The 16763-nt window shown below is 39.7% G+C and overlaps 2 protein-coding genes across 19 annotated transcripts in view; both read right to left on the reverse strand.

Annotated features, from left to right (window-relative positions):
* Positions 1-1308: 1308 nt before the first annotated feature.
* On the reverse strand, positions 1309-12028 carry CFAP298 (cilia and flagella associated protein 298). 3 transcript variants are annotated; one of them, XM_065066531.1, is made up of 8 exons: positions 11969-12028; positions 11621-11767; positions 9193-9360; positions 7300-7367; positions 5011-5169; positions 4392-4523; positions 2133-2228; positions 1309-2032 (listed from the first exon to the last, which is right to left on the reverse strand). In XM_065066531.1, the coding sequence occupies exons 2-8, from the start codon at positions 11757-11759 to the stop codon at positions 1922-1924; spliced, it is 873 nt and encodes a 290-aa protein (XP_064922603.1). In that variant the 5' UTR covers positions 11760-11767; positions 11969-12028; the 3' UTR covers positions 1309-1921. The 3 variants fall into 3 exon arrangements, with proteins under 3 accessions (XP_064922603.1, XP_064922602.1, XP_064922604.1); XM_065066530.1 differs by having other exon boundaries at positions 11875-11997; XM_065066532.1 differs by having other exon boundaries at positions 11954-11972.
* A 112-nt stretch (positions 12029-12140) lies between these two features.
* Positions 12141-16763, reverse strand: part of SYNJ1 (synaptojanin 1) — a 64634-nt gene continuing 60011 nt past the window's right edge. For 8 of the 16 annotated variants that reach the window (XM_065066492.1, XM_065066498.1, XM_065066480.1 and 5 more), the window contains one exon: positions 12141-15321. In XM_065066492.1, the coding sequence (XP_064922564.1) occupies positions 14467-15321 (855 nt within the window). In that variant the 3' untranslated portion in view covers positions 12141-14466. The remainder of the gene's footprint in view (positions 15322-16763) is intronic. The other 8 variants (XM_065066521.1, XM_065066526.1, XM_065066516.1 and 5 more) reach the window with 4 other exon arrangements.

Consider the following 16763-nt stretch of genomic DNA (forward strand, 5'->3'; position numbering starts at 1 on the left):
ATGATGAGCAACTGCCTGTTCTCGAGACTGATGTAGTTAGTGAACACAATCCAGTTTGGCTCAGGTGGAAAAGAGGCACACACGTCTGTAGGGGTCACTTGGCGTCCTGAAGTCTACTGCAAACTACAGAACAAGACCCTCAGCTGGTTTGTCTTTTCTGCGCTGCAGAACTGTAAAGGTAGATGTTCTCGGTTCCCTGCTGCCCTAGGAACAACTGCTCTGGGGTGTGAATGAAGACAGCATTTTAGTTGTTGGCTGTGAGTGCCCACATCGGTTCACTTCTTTTTAAAAGACTCAGTTGATTCTCACGGAATCAGAGGATGGTTTTGGTTGGAAGGGACCTCTGGAGATCATCTAGTCCAACCCACCTGCTGAAGCAGGTTCACCCAGAGCAGATTGCACAGGAACATGTCCAGGTGGGTCTTTAATGTCTCCAGAGAAGGAGACTCCACAACCTCTCTGAGAGTGACAGAGCACTGGAACAGGCTGCCCAAAGTAAAGTTGTTTCTCCTCATGTTTAGATGGAACCTCCTGTGCTTCAGTCTGTGCCCATTGCCAACATCCTATCATTAAGCACCACTGAAAGGAGTCTGATCCCATCCTCTTGACACCCACCCTTGAGATATTTATAAACATTGATGAGATCCCCTCTCAGCCTTCTCTTCTCCAGGCTGAACAGACCCAGCTCACTTTCAGGGCACCCGGGCTTACTGCTGCTCAGTGACCTGATGAGGATGCACACCTGCCTCCATAGAAAAGCGTCTCCTTTAAGGATACAGAAGTCTAAACATGTAGAACTTGAGCAACTTGTTTCTAAACATTAATGATCTACCTAGATAATTCTAGAAATTTAATTATCCATCAGTTATGCAGCATCCCAAATCAGAATCCTCCCTTGAAAAACAGACACAATGTTTGCCTCAGGCCTGCTGGCATTTCCTTTGTTAGTCTTGAACCCAGAACTGACTGATGATATGTTTTAGAAATGGTAACGGGATCCTAAACATCAAGCATCTAGTGGAAACACTCTTCAATAAATTTAATGATTTATCATTTAAAAATGCTGATTTGTTAGAAAATACACACTTCAATTCAAGTAATAATCTTAGAAGTACTTCCATGTTAGAGATCTCGCCCTATTAAACTTGGTTTTATTGTATCCAATCTACTTGCAAATGCTGCTGAGTTTTGTGAACAGATTTCTGCCAATCTTTCTATAAAAGCATCATGGCTAACAGCTTGTTAAACTGAATCAGATCATTAGGTTGGCTTCCAATGTCAGTGAAAACTAAACCAAAAGAATGAAAATGAAGCATTCCACAAGGATTTTAATGTTATTTGTGTTTATGTAAAAATATCTCCTTTAAACAATTGCTAAGAGGTCAACTCATTTTGAAATGATAGTTTGGAACTAGCTATGTTGAAATGCAAACAAACACATAAAAATCACCAACTTTCACTGGATTAGGCTGGGAAAACAAATTTTTTATCAAATAAATTACCTTTTACAGACCATATCATCTAAAAGAAATGCAAGAATCAGGAAGAAAGTATAAAGACCACTCAAAACAATACCAAACATTCTAGTGCATATTTACTAGATCTATTATCTAGTAAATATATTTTCTAGTAAATATATTTTCTAGTAAATAGCTTAATATTTCAATATTCAAACTACAAATTTCTAGTAAGAAAATGAACTTAAACAGGATTGATCCTACTTGTTGCAGAGGCAAGTCCTGCTACAGTTACATAGTGATGTCAACATTTACTGAAAACCTAAGGCTGAAACAGGCATCTGCTACAGAAGTGACAATTTCAGCTTTTGTCAGCAGAATCTACCGCACATAACACAACTCCTGGTTGCAAACAAGTCTATCAACCAAACAGCTTAAAGAGGCAAAAAGGTGTTTGCAGAGCTTCATCTCGGCCCCCATTTGATGTCTTTTACACCGTGAAATTGCCTTTTCAAAGCGTGGTTGTCTGCCCACTCAGCATTTAGAAATGAGTCGTCATCATCCTCTTCTAGTTTCTGTCAACAGAAGTGAGACATTAAGGTGACAGCAATAAACGTAACCTGTGGTTAGTGGCTACAACTGCACAGCTCACATACAGTAAAAAGACACGGTTACCTTAAGTTCCTCCTGCTTTTTGTAGTAATACATCATCATCTGTTTTTGCTCTTCATGACTAATCAGAGGTTCACGCCCTGGAGCTCCTTGTCCTTTCTGAAAGGGAAATAATAAATTTTATTTATGATGGCGTTTGCGATATGAAAGAGAAGCTGCTATGCAGAGATAGAAAAATCTTTCTTTCAGACAATAGGGTTTCTCAAATTAAATAAGGTCCCACAGGACAGGAAAATAAATGTTGAGAAACTTCTGCTGCATTAAAGTAAGAATTATTTTTTCATCTCAACATCTGAATCAAGCTGTCAAATTTGTGGACATCAATGGAAGCTACAAACAGGACTGAGTCTATTTTACTTATACTTCTGCTGTAAAAGACATAATAAATCTCTCTGCTTTACATCCAATCTAGATGTCTCAGGACGGGCCCATCCATCTCTGGCTTCCCTGCTAATGCAGACTCAAAATGCCATATGACTTAGTAAAGCATGGAAAGAAGGCAGTTACAAAACACTTTTATTTTATTTGTTACTTCAAATGTATATTTTTCTAGGCAACTGTCTCATGGAAGAAATGATGCACACAGCAGAAAGTACCTGATGACAGCTATTGTCAACAACAGCAAATACAACAGTTTGAATAGAAATGGTGAACCCTCTCTGGAACAAAAAGGGTCTGAGGTGGTTTGAATTAACTCCCCAAGTCAAGAATGCAGGCATTCCTTGTAGTAATAGAAAATGACCATACTACTTTGCATTCTCTGAAGAGGTCCATCAACTAACTAAACAGCAAGACAACTTTCCTGGGAGCCTATGCTTCAATGGCTGTTAAATTGTCATGCAATTTTTCAGTCACCATAATAGGAAAGAGAAAACAATTCTAGTCTTCTAAATGAGAAACACATACATCACTTGACTTATCTTTGATTAATTCTATTGCTGACACCTGCAGATAACAACAGCTGCCATAAACATTAATGCTTTCTGTGGCACAGAAGCTCTGACTGACACAGAAGCAAAACGCAGCTCCAGAATAATTCTGAGCAATGGTTAAGTACTCTGAGACATTTGATAATCACAAAAGTACCCTTTGAATGTGGTATTTTATAAATATATATATATATATATATACACACACACACACAAAACACAGGTGAGCATCTTCTGACAAAGCTCTGAAAGTCACTTGAAACATCAAATATTCTTCCCTTGAGCATGGCATTCTCAGAGATGAACACAACTGCACAGTTAGCACAAAATCATCTTGTCCAAAAACTAATGAACAGCCCCAGGAACTTGGTGCTAATTCTGATATTGCAAGAACATGACCATTGTGTCAGACAATGGTACACACTGAATGACTGGGTTTTGCTGAAGCATCAGGTCTACAAACTGAGGAGCAGCAGATCTTTGCCTCACTTCAGCGCATTACTTCAGTGAATGACTCAGACCTGTGTTCACAATTAATATAGATGGGCTCATCTGCTTCAGTACATCTGATGACTGGGAAGTCTAATTTCTTTAAAAAAAATTCAGCTGAGAGCTTTAGGTGAGCTGGAGCCAACAGCACAACTGGGTGGTGCAGGCCCAGCAGCTTGCTCTTCCTTCTAGCACTTAGCAAATTCTCACCGAACACTTCAGGACTGCATAAGCTCAGGCCCTTCCACAACCCATGGCCTCTCAAAGAGGAGACATCCACATTTCCAAGGCAACTGAGAGAGTTTGAGGACCTGCTGTCAAGAAACTCAGGACATCACAGGCAGGAAATTCCTGAGTTACGGACACTTTCTTTCAGACAATGAACAGAATGAAAAGGGGATGAGAGGTATCCACATCACATATGCGCTAAACACTAAAACTGCTTTTTAAAGGCCAGAATAGGGACACAAAAACATTCACAAGTACAATTATTAAAACTGAGCAGACTGAACGATTGGCTCTGTTCAGTGTTCTGCACTGAGAACCAGCTGAGGTTTTTTTAGACTTTTCAGTTTTTATTTCACCTACTTTTAAATACCTCTTTGCTGTACTTTAGAAAGTGCTATGAAGCAAGTAATAGCAACTACAGTATTTAACTGATAGGCAAATGAAAAAGAGAAGAAAAACTTAGAATAAAATAACTAAAACCTTAAAATAGATGTACTGTTCTAATACACTCAAGCTGGAACTCATCTATTCGATTTTATACATCTACTGACAATTCTCTTCCACACAGAATTAGCCAAAGATTAATAGCGTGAAGAAATTTTCAAGTGATACTTACTTTCTGTATCTTGACAATTATGGTTGTTTTCTCATTTTTGCCTACATAGTCAGACAGCAACTTTGTTTCTTTCAACTCCTTTCCTGCCCACCATAATTGTGCTTCTGATTCTTTTATAACTTCAAGTCCAGCCTGTGACAAATAAACAAACAAGCTGAAGTGTTGGAGGATGTTAGTTTTTGCTTTTTTTCAAAACCAGCAAAGTTTTCCAGGATTTTTTTTTCTGGAATTCCTAACAGAAAAGCCAGTGTAATTTTACACTATACCTCTGCCACATCTTTCTCCTCATACTAATTGATGGCATTTTTGTTCATATTCCATTCAATCTTGATCTAACATAAACACTTTAGGCAACAAATTCTCAATACTGGCATTAGAAAGAAATGACAAGCTATTTAAAATGAGTCCCAGACTTACCTGAACTTTGTATGTGACATTTCAAACAAACTTCATTCATCTTATTTCTAGATAAGCTGTTGGTGCGCTTTTACATAAATTATCAGATAAAAATACTAAACAAAATCTGCCATGCAAATGAAAACAGCCATCATTGATAAAACAAAGAACAGCACAAGTTTATCCCAGGTACTACATATAATCCAAATACATTACTGCATACATGAGTTCCTGACAAGTCTTCTTTATCTTCAAGCTCCATCCTAACTGGATCATGTGGAGGCAATCCCATGGGATATACAATCATCACAGCCCCTCGGAGCTGGTCCAATGCATCTTTCACCATCTCCATCGTAACACACACATTGGCCTGAACTTGTTTCTGAAATACAGGCAGGGATCATGGGTAATTAAAAAAAAAATATGTAAAAAGACTTTGCTTTGTAGTCAGTTCAAATGTTCAACAGTGAGATATTTGAGCAAAGCTAACTGGCTGCACAAACTTATTAGGAGTGCAAATTTTCTTATTTGAATATTGACTTCTGAATACATCCCTAAACTTTTGCCCCTTCTAGTTTGCTTTCACTGGTTGGGGCAGGCGGAAGAAAAAGGAGAAAAAAAAAAAAAAAGAGATCTTCAACTAAATTGTGTAGGACACATTTAGTAACAAATGTCTGTGGGATACAGGCATTCAAACAAGTATGCATCTGACCACAGAAACTAGACGGGAAGTTTTTTCTTCCAAGTACTTGTGATTCATGAACAAGATTCAAACCAGCAGAATCCAAGTGAAGGCTAAAGAAGGGGCCTAAAACTTGATGGAAAGAACAGAGCACATCTGAGCAGAAGAGTAAAGCTTGGCATATTGCATGGCTTATGCAGAGATCTGTAAGATCAGATACTTGAGATCATTCCAAACCCTACTGCAATGGATAGAGGACAAACAAGATGCATCTGGAAGAGAAGAAATAAAAGTTTTTGCTTACGGATTTAACAGTTCCAATATTTTAAGTAACTAGGTTTATAAAAAAAGAGAGCAAGAGAATGTTGCCTCCTTGTGGACATTCTTAAACTAGTTAACTGACAAGTACTATTGGTTTCTCAATCTCAGATTATCAACTTTTAAATTTTTTTTTCAGTAAATACACAGGCTTATGTCTTCATTCTCGTGATTGTAAAGTGATGAACCTAACAAACAACTTCCCTAACTGCCCTTAACTTCATTCACCAGTGAATGGCAGTAATTTGAGGAGTGAGCATGCAGTGTGGCATTTTTGCAACTTTTGATTGTTTTTGGTATATAACTGGAAGTTTCACCCAGGAAGATCTGCGAAGTGGAGACCAGATCTGCAGATATTTTTGACTCAGGAAGTAAAACTACACATATTAATTTCCTCCCTGTTTAGAAACAGAGCTGATGGGATGCAATCCAACAGAAAAAAAAAATAAAAAGTCCATCTGGAGAAAATCTTTATAGTCCAGAAGCTTTAATCTGAAACATCTCTCATTTTGTGTAGATTTTGCTAGGCCTTTTGACACTCTGGCTGAAATCCTACCTCAATTCAGGAAAGGTTTGCTGCAACTCAGTGCACTGGAAGCACTGACAGGCAACAGGGCAGCTCTTCATTTGCCTGCAGGAGGCCCTTGGAAACACTGAGCTGCTCACTCTAAATAACTGATAGGACACTGTTATGAGCAACAGAACAGTCAAGAAGGCCAATTTAAGTGCACAGGCCACACTAAAAATTCAGTAACATTATCTACTTGCATAACTGGTTTAAAGCTTTTTAAGGTTCTACACATACCAATTACCAGAACTGTGAGGGAAGGGAGAAGAAAATCACTTGCGCATGTTTACAAAGAAGAAATCTGATAATAAATATGATTTAATTTGTGTTTCAGAGTCGTATGAAAGCTGAGACACAACACAGAGCACCTACAGGTTTGGTGAAGTTGAATAACTGAGACCATAGCCCCATCAGGGCATATCCTCATGCTTATCTTTAAACATACAAACTCACTGGGACTGAGTGTGAGCCCAACTGCTTGTAAAATCTAAGAGATTAGAACACATTCTTCAATTAATTATACATAAAACTCAAAAGACTATCTTAACGAGCAAAAGGTATTTTATTTCAGGAACATCGCAGAATGCAGTTAATTTTTCACCAGAAACACGACAAGCATTTGCCTAAAGAATGTATCAATAGCAAATTAAGAGCGTGTGGATAAAATTAAATGTGATTTAATCATTCAGTGTGGTCTTGGCTGCCAGCATTCACTTGGAGTTTAATATCTGATTCCTTAACTTGTTGAACCAGCTTGCCAAAAGCCATTAAGAAAATCATTAACAGAAGTGTCAGTTTTTATTAGACTATTCACATCACTTTGTGATACTAGTCAAAAACGGTCAGCCCTCGCCCTGAAAAAGTCTATTTTTTTCTTAAGTTGCCCAGCTACACAGAACCTATTAGAAAGTCCCACATACCGCATGTTACTTCAGGAAACTCACCTTAGAGATTAATGCCTTGGCTTCCTCTATTGTCTTCTTAATAACTTGCTGCATTTTTTCATTTGGAGCTAAACATAACAGACACTTAGTTAAGACGCTACACTTACTATAAAGAAACCAAGCAAACAATATGACCAGCTTATTCTCTACAGTAAGCAAATGAAACACTATTAAATCACAAAGCAAGAGAGACATTATTAAGTTGCAGCCTTTTTACCAGTTTGATAGTTCATTGCCACATTTCTGACTAACTTATGAACAAAAACCCCAACAATATCTCTTCTGGGAGAGTCAAACTGACTTTTCCACAAAGACATCTGACTGGTATTTGGAACTTCACTTGGGACAATGGTACTGAATAGAAAACAACCACCACAACCTCATAGTCCCCACAACCAAAACCAGGACTTTCCCATGGCATACTTAGGACTATTGTGGTCTTTACTGGCAAATGTGCTGTAACCAGAGACAACAGCTTGGAGTTTTCTGACTTTTTTCCTAATTAAAATCTCAAACTAACATCATATGCAGTTTTTTAAATACAATGTGCATTTCATATTAAAGTTATCTATTTTAATTGTTACAAAAAGCCTCTCCTCAACACAAAAATTCAATTAAATCATACTCATTCACAGCTGAACACTTAAGTGCATCATTTGATAGTATTTAGTTTAGCCCACATTTATACACTGTTCAATATTACAACTTTGTTAATATTACAACGCTGTCCTCCCACTGACAAATAAATGCCCAAGTACAATACTAGTGGTACTGTCCTTATGTTACCGTTGCTTGGAAACTTCTGCTGTAAGGCCTGACATTGCTAACAACCATGCGAAACAAGACAGGCTTTGTCTGCATGCCTACACACGGGACACTCAGCTGTTTCTGAGAACACAGGAGGGAAAACATTTGCCAATAACATAAGCTCTTGATCAAGTTCATCAAAGGCTTAAATTTGATAGGGCAACATGTTGTGTTGGAAGAATTATTTTCCCTAAAATAAGACACTTCGAGTAAGCGGTTTGTGTATTACAGGTTAAGACTAATTCAAAGATTCCTGCTTAACTGAGCTGTCCCTCAATCAACGTCTGAAGGGCTGCAGACCAAATGAGAGCTGTTGTGGTGTGTGTGCCGTGTCCAGAGCAGAGGGACAGACACCAAGTAGATAATAGTGGTCCCTTCTGTGCAATCAGTCCCCAGGCTCTTGACTCTAAAGTGGTGCTCGATACACATATCAAATGCTGAGGCAAAACCACTTGGCAGCAGTTGCAAAAAGAAAAAGTGACAGGAATGAGTTTAGTGAGTCTGAGTCCCAGTGAATGAGAAAAATGGAGGACTATTAGAAAAACAACCCATTATGCATCTTGGAGCCTCTGGAGAAAAACAGTATTCAAGTATACATTTACAAACAGGGAGAACAAATTAAAGTGAAACAGTCAAACTTGCTTCTGATAATTGTTTACCTATCTTTGGAGTTTACTTCCAAGTACTACAGTTGTAAAGCTAAACAGTGTATGTGCTGAAGTGATATATGACTATTTAGGCTTTTAATTTAAATTACACCAGGTCCTAATCCAAGATGGAAGACTTATGTATGTAACTGACAGCTTAGCTATTGTGAAAACAGGCTCTTGAAACAGCTACTAAACAAATTTATAACTGCCTTTAAAATAGTTTATTTATAGGATGATTTTTATAATTAGCAAATAAACATGAGCCAGCTGGCATGCTGGCTTAAAATCAAATTATCCTTAGCATCTACCCATTTTTTATTTCTTCCAGGGCAGTGAGGTAAAAATGAAAGGTCCAGAATTATGGTTTCATGTTCCTCATTATATTGTAGATTATCTGGGTCTGCAGGGAAAGAAACAAACATTTATGTTTGATTACCGTGTCCATTTCTTCGCCCAATTTCATCCTTCTTGAAGACGCTTCCACCGCTTGGTACACACTTGTCTGCCCATTCATCCTTTAATTTCAGTTCTTCAATTTGTTCATCTGTCAGTCCTTGCATATTATAAGGCAAGTAAACACCATGCTCTGCCAGATCCTCCATCTCTTTACAGCAGTTAGAGAACAAGATTAAAAATGTGTTATTGAAAACATACTGTTTACAAAAGCCTTTCACATTGCATACATGCAGGCAAAATCCTACTCCTAGTCTTCAGTTTTTAGAGTTATGTATATGGAATAAATAACAATGTGTATAAATGCAAGTATACAGATATATGCACTGTAATTATATTACGATTCATACATTTCGCACACATATGAAACAATGTAACAAATTATACAGTACAGGTATGAAAGCCTAGATAATACTTGCCGGCCATTAACTATTTCTTTTTTATATTTCCTTAGCTTTAGCTGACTGCATATTCCTTTTTCAAAGTACTTTTGGGAAAGCAACTTCTTTCAAAATGTAAACATTTTACTGTTATACAGTAATGGATTTCTTTGCTGTTCAGAAAATATGTAACTGGACTTGCTATAACTTTGTCAATATGACATCCAATCCAAGGGGTCAGATTCACACCCAGTACAAAATTAAAAATGAACAAAAGTCTCTATAATAATTTATTTCTAACCAAGAAACAACAGTACAGGGGAATCCTAGCTGAGACAACAGAGAGGTGTAAATGCTAGTTAACAATGCACAGTCTGATGCAGGGAAAACAGAAAGTACATGGATGCATTTTCCTAATCCTTTTCTCTAGCTGATGCGTGGCCTGCAAGCTACACTCACTATTTTCCCCCAGAACATCTTATCCAGCTGTCAGCCCACTTCACAGCATCCTTTTCTTGAAGGCCCTCCAGCCTCTTTCCCATCACCGTATTAATTAAAGCAGATCCATCTCACAACAGACACACCAGAAGTACCCCAAGTCCCAAGACATGGTAATTCTGTTTCCCTGGCCAGGAATATAGGCACACATATGAAAACATAAAGGCTAAGACTAAATTAGCAATTACTGTGGAGAAACGGCAACAGATCTTTACAAAATAAGAGTGCTGAAAATATGGTAACCACAGTATCTGGGGGTTGGAATGTTTTTTATTTCAAATTACTCCCAAAATGGCCTCATACACTACACATGTATTTGCAGCTGGGGCTCACCAAGTGTAGGATGGGCTGCACCCTTCAGGTCAGACTCATCTGAAGGGAATCCCAGCTCATGTGTTCCCAGGCTTAGCCACAATGCAAAGTGCGGTCAGCAGAGAAAAACAATAAATGTTTTTCAAAGCCAACTCCTGAATTGAACTAAAGAATCAATTTAGACACATCCAGTGATTCTCCACCACATGGCAAGGGGACGCCTTGCACCATGCATGCACTACGAAACACAATAATTCCGTTTGCATATTCAGTATACCTCTGGTCACAAAGGATTTATGCAACCGCTGTGGGACAGAACATGCTGCACTTCACAGAACAGGATCACAGAATCGTTTTGGTTGGAAAAGACCTTTAAGATCACTGAGTCCAACTGTCAACCCAACACTGCCAAATCCACCTCTATACCATGTACCTAAGATCCTCATCTCTCCATTTTTGAAACCCCTGCAGGGATGGTGGCTCCACCACTTCCCTGGGCAGTCTATTCCAACCATGAAGAAAATTTTCCTAATATCCAAAATAAACCTCCTCTGGCATGACTTGTGGCCATTTCCTCTCATCCTATCACTTACTGCTTGGGAAAAAAGACCAACACCCTCCATGCTACAACCTTTTTTCAGGTAGTTGTAGAGAATGGTAAGGTCTCCCCTCAGCCTCCTTTTCTCCAGGCTAAACCACTGCAATTCCCTCGGCTGCTCCCCATCAGGCTTGCACTCCAGATCCATGCAGGGGTGCAATGGCCAAATTTTCAGCCATGTACAGTAGGAAGGTCAAAACTCCAAAAAAAAGAAGTACTACGAAAAAATAAGTATTACTAAAAGACCAGAAAATGGGAATTCACACATGATTTGACAGTTTCGGAGGGAGGGATGTGCAGTTCTGTTAAATTTAGGGGGCGATGGCTTCCCTGAAGCAAGGCTGGGATTTGAGAGGTGTTTCTTAAACTCTGCCAGCGCAGAAGTCCTGTGAGGCCGCAGCCAAGTAACCTCCGAGTGCCGCCCCTCAGCTCCCAGCCTGTGAGCAGCGGGGCACAAACTACTCAGGAGATCGAGCAATGAATGCGGCCTGTCCCCCCCGCCTCAGCGCTCCGCGCCCGCCCGAAGTGCGGCCCGGCCCGGCCAGGCAGCGAGCCCACTCCAGCACGGGGGTAGAAGCCAGCGCCCGCCGGCTGCCGGGGGCACGGGCCCGGCGGGCCGGTACCTGAGCAGAGGCGCTGCACCTTCAGCCTCCCATTGTAGATGCGGGCGACGAGGGGCGCCAGCTCGGCCAGGCGGGTGCTGCCGGCCGCCTCCAGCAGGAACTGGCTCTCGTCTGCGCGCTTCACGTGCAGCCGCACCATGTCGGGGCCTGTGAGGGGAGAGGGGGAGAGGGGGAGAGCGGGAGGCCGTTAGTGCCGTTACAGCCGCCGCCCGTCTCCCCTTCCTCCACAGCAACCGCTCCGCGTCCCTGGATACCAGCGGTGGGAAGGCAGTGGAGGGAGGAGCCCGCCCCGCTGCCACTGCCACTGCCACTGCCACCGCCCGCCCCTCGCACCGCCCGAGCGCCCACCGGAGCGGCGAGCAAGCTCCACTCCACCCGGCGCCGGCCCTCCGCCCTTCCGCTTCCGGCCCTCCCGCTGCCTCTTAAAGGGCCCGCTCCACCCCTCCTAGCCATAACTGCCAGCCCTGTGGTAAAGCGGGTCCCCGAGGCACAAAGAAAGAGGAAAAAAAAAAAGCTAAAATTTCTTCAGGGCAGGTATGTTTATTTCATGAATACACCGCCGCCTTCCACAGGGCAGACAGGGTTTCAGTAGGGCAGCCCCGGAGAGGTCGCGCAGCCGGGAAGAGTTCGTGTGCCACAAGCCAGAACATCGCCACACTGAACACAGCAATTTGCCACAGGGAACACACAATTCATCAAAACGTGTTGAGCGTCTCGAATTTTAATTCTTAGTATTTTCAGAACTCCTGCTAGCGATTATTTTCGTTAATACACGGTCACAGTGGTTAGCTATATATAGATATATATATATACACACACTATATTTTTTGAGCATTTCTTGTGATCTTTGCCATACTTTGCCATCAATTTCTGTAATCCTGTGAAGTGTAGAGGTGCTATATACCAGGTACATTTTAGACAGTAGTTTTTAATCACTGTAATTAAATATTCAGCAAAGAACATATTTATCACGGAACTCCCACTAGCAAAAAGTTACCCCAAAAATTGTTTTGCTAATGTAAGAATATACCAAAACACCAATCACACAGATGTTTATAGCAACAGTTTAAAACAAGGTAATTCACATACTGAAGCACAAAGAATATAGTACCACTGCTGTTTAAAATGTACGAGTACTGTTTAATGACCCAAACAGAAAAAAAAGCACAATATTAAACTCACTATCATCACTTCTCTATCCAACTGCAGCTCATGGTTAAACATATACTGTTTAAAGGAAGAGTGGATTATTTCATAAATAATGTTTCAATAGCATTTGAGAATTTTTAAAAAGTACTGTCATCGTGTATTTTGCTACTATAAATATAATGCTAATCTGTTGTGTTTCAGTCCCTGGTTTCGCAGAACCAGAACAGTTTGTTCAGAAGGAAGCCAATGTGTGTAGGTATGTGTTTGTAGTCCCCCGAGAGGTGACAACATCGCGACACATTCAGCTTTGGATGAAGGTTCGCAGCTGCATATACTGGTCCTGCCCTAAGACGCTGCCAATTGTAAGGAGAACTGCAGGGTTTTATAGCATACCCAGGTGGAGCTACGGAAATCAGCTAAATTGCCTCAAAGTAACAAAAGATCCTGTTTTATGTAATCTTCTGTGAGCTTTATAAAATCATAAAAGCAGAAAGAATTGCTTGTTTATAGCATAATATGTAGAACTGTGACTCAGCCTTCATCAGCCTCAAAGCAGGACCACACAGAGGACGGTCCCTGTCTCCGGGCGAGGAGGAGACACTCGTTCAGTTTTAGCTGCAGAAGTGACAGAATGATATTGTTCAGCTCTGAAAATTACTCTTCTCTGGTTTCCTTCGAAAATAAGACTTTAAAAACACAGGAGTAAGTCCAGCAGAGGGGGAGGATGCTGAGCAGGCAAGCCCAGTCACAGGAGATGACTTTCTCCTTCACGGATGTTGCAACACGGTGGCCGATTGCCTCACTCGGGTCTTTCTACAGGACAGGAAAGCCCTTCTAATGTGCAAAAGAGTGGGACAAGCCAGCTCCCGTATCATGTCTGCAACTGGTAAAGCCTGCTCTGTATCACAAAACCCAAGGGGAATTTTTTTCCGGAGGTTGAGGGAAAGCTTACTGTATCATTTGTTTCCAATCTGTGGGAAAAAAAAGTATCTTTAAAATAATAATGAATAAATGGATGATATGAAACAATTATGCTGAAGTAATGCTAGTGAATATATGTCACAATAGTATTTAATAGCTGAAATGTACTGACACAGAAAATTAGTCAAATATTGAATATATTAATGTGCACAGTTTTGCTTGTATTTTGAATTTAATCTATTTTTGTTGTGCCTTAAATTCAAATATAAGCCTTACAAATAACCATAGCCTCTGTTATAAATCAAACAACTTCTAAACAATACTTGTCAACATTCAAATCTCAATAAACTTTGGCAGTTCTTTGGTAAATACTTATAAATATCAATTAACAAAACAGTAAAAAGGGAGTGGGGAGGCTACCAGCAGGGAGCCTCTACTTTTGAAATTCCACAAAGGGGAATGGAAATGAGAGAGCTCCCTAAGCAAAAACTATTTCCAAGACTGGTATATTTTAATGAGATTAGTAGCTCATCCTGCTTATCTCTGTCTATTCAAATACTATCACATTGGGATTTTAATAAATTTCAGACCATTTTTTGTGCTCTACCATATATACATATGCAAAATTTATACACCAACAATAGTGGCTGTTTACGAGTAAAGTTAAGTTTCAGTGCATTTGACAGTTAATTATTGCACACAGAATAATCTCAAATGCCCAATTATTCTACTGGATAAATGTAGCAACAAATGAAACCTCTCATCTTTTTGAACATCTATCTTTCTGTAAAATCTTGTGTTGGTGACACCTTAGGTGCCAAAGAAGTGAAAGGATCTGCAGGGGATCTGTTGCTGGTTGTTCTTGATGGTACAGGAGGTGCAGGTGGTCTTCTTGCTGGCATTGTGTAGAAGCAATCAGTAGAACTTTTATTCCAGTCATTATCAAAGTTAAAGTCTGAACCAAGAAAAGTATTTTGTTCAGTGCACAGCAAATCTGGAGATCCAGCTGACTTCCTGGAACTGATTTGCTTAAAATCGGTAACACTTTTAGATGGCTTTAGCTTTGCATTGAAATTCTCCTCATCATCATCAAACGTTACCCACGCTTTCCGCTGTACATTTTTTACCATGAGAGATTTACTTCGCAAGCAAAAAGTGTTTTCAGGTGCATCAACAGAAAATACAGGCTTGCTTGTATTACAGCTGGGAGTAGTTAGAGAAGGGAAAGGATTGCAAGCGGCACGTCCTTCTAGTAAACATGAAGTTATTTCGGATTCTTGTGTTTCTGTTCTAAATGGGTTTCCAGCACTAGGAGTTCTTTCAGTGAATGGATTTGTGCAGTTCAGTCCAGCAGTAAATGGATTTGGAGAGCTGCGCTTATGTTCCTGGGACGTGTTAAAGGCCGGAATAGGAGGCATTGCTGGCATGCAATTTACGGTATTCAAAGCATCAGCATTTCTTTGTGTTGCTGAAGGCAGCTGTATCAACTCCTTTTGGTTTAAAGTCGGAAGGTGTGATGTTCGAACAGATGTCTGCATCTTCGACACAAGCAGCTGAAATGACAAATCTTCAAAAGGGTCACTGTTCAACTGTGTTTCAAGTTTAGTGCAGTATGTTCCATTTGTTTTAGTCTGGAAAGAAAACAAGGTGCTTAGTAATCACGCAGCTGGCTGTTCTGAGATGATCAGTAACTCCCCAGTTCTCAGTCTACTTATGAGAAGAAAAGAAGCTCTTAACCTGAAACTTTAATACAATTTGGTTGCAACGTGCACAATGCACTTGTAGTAGAATGATTGCTTCTTTTCTGGAAAACAATATCCCTTAACCCCTTTTCTGAAGAAAAGCTTACAAGTTGTTAAACACAATTTTCCCCCTTGCTCGTTGATGCAGCTTGACTCTACTTCATGCAGGTCACAATCCTAGCCAAAAGCACTTGTGACCATTGTATAAGAAAATCTTTAAGAAATTTGGGAAATGTTGCTGAATTCTAAACAAGTGATAACCCAGCACAAATGTGAAATAAAAAATTCTAGGTTTCATTGTTTGAGAGTTTATAACACTGATGTTACAAGCAGTATTTAAGCATCACAATGAAAGGAAAAATTAGTGTTATTAGTATATGCCCTTCAGACATTTCTATGTACATGTATGCATCTGTAGGCACCTCCAGTGCCTCTTGACATGCGAATGTACAATCGTCAGTTTCTAATACTTTAAAATGGCAAGTTATCATTGTTGAGAATAATACCAAACGGAGCCAACAGAGTTTTTTTCCACAGAACTTGTCATCTTTTAAAAACAAATTATTCCTATTTTAATACATTTCTGCAAACAACGATGCAACATTTATACCTTGTAACAACTGTCCAGAAGGCAAAATATCTACCTTCGTTCAAGTCATCACACTGACAGAACAGAGTTTGGAGCTTTCCCTTATTAAACGAACGCAAAGAATTAAGCTTAAGTTAAAACAGCTTCTGAGAATTCAAATTTCACAAATTTGCCATTTTAACACATCACCTTAATATATCCAAACTTTGGATATTTAGCATGACAATTCTGTTAATGAACGTTTTGTTGAACTAGGATGCTAATTAAAACTGTCAACAAAAATACAATATTATTATAGCCTGACCTTAGTCTTTAAGCATCTTGGTTTTACTGCGTTTATCGTTAATAGTTTGAGGCATGTCTCCACATAACGACTGCCGAAGCAGCTAAGCAAAATTAGTCTGAGGCTTTAGAGACTCTCAGGAATAATAATATTGTTTCTCCCAATGTAACCAACATAGCAATTTCCTTCAAAAAACTATATTTCTAATGTGAATCTGTCAGCAGGAGAAGTGAAGCATGCTGGCAACAATGCATTTGCTCTGATGTTTTTTAGGAAACAATGATGTCAGTTACATGCATCCCTGACACTACTATGTCAGAAAGTTTCTAAAATAGATGAAGGCTCATGTTAGCAAACCATAAACAGAGTAATTCAATATTGGTATTTTTATATGTATATAGTGTTTTGCAAAATAATATCAAAACCAAAGCATCAAGTAACTGAGGGGGGAAATGTGAA

This window comes from Columba livia, chromosome 1, assembly GCF_036013475.1.
Source record: "Columba livia isolate bColLiv1 breed racing homer chromosome 1, bColLiv1.pat.W.v2, whole genome shotgun sequence".
In the NCBI taxonomy this organism is placed as follows: domain Eukaryota; kingdom Metazoa; phylum Chordata; class Aves; order Columbiformes; family Columbidae; genus Columba; species Columba livia.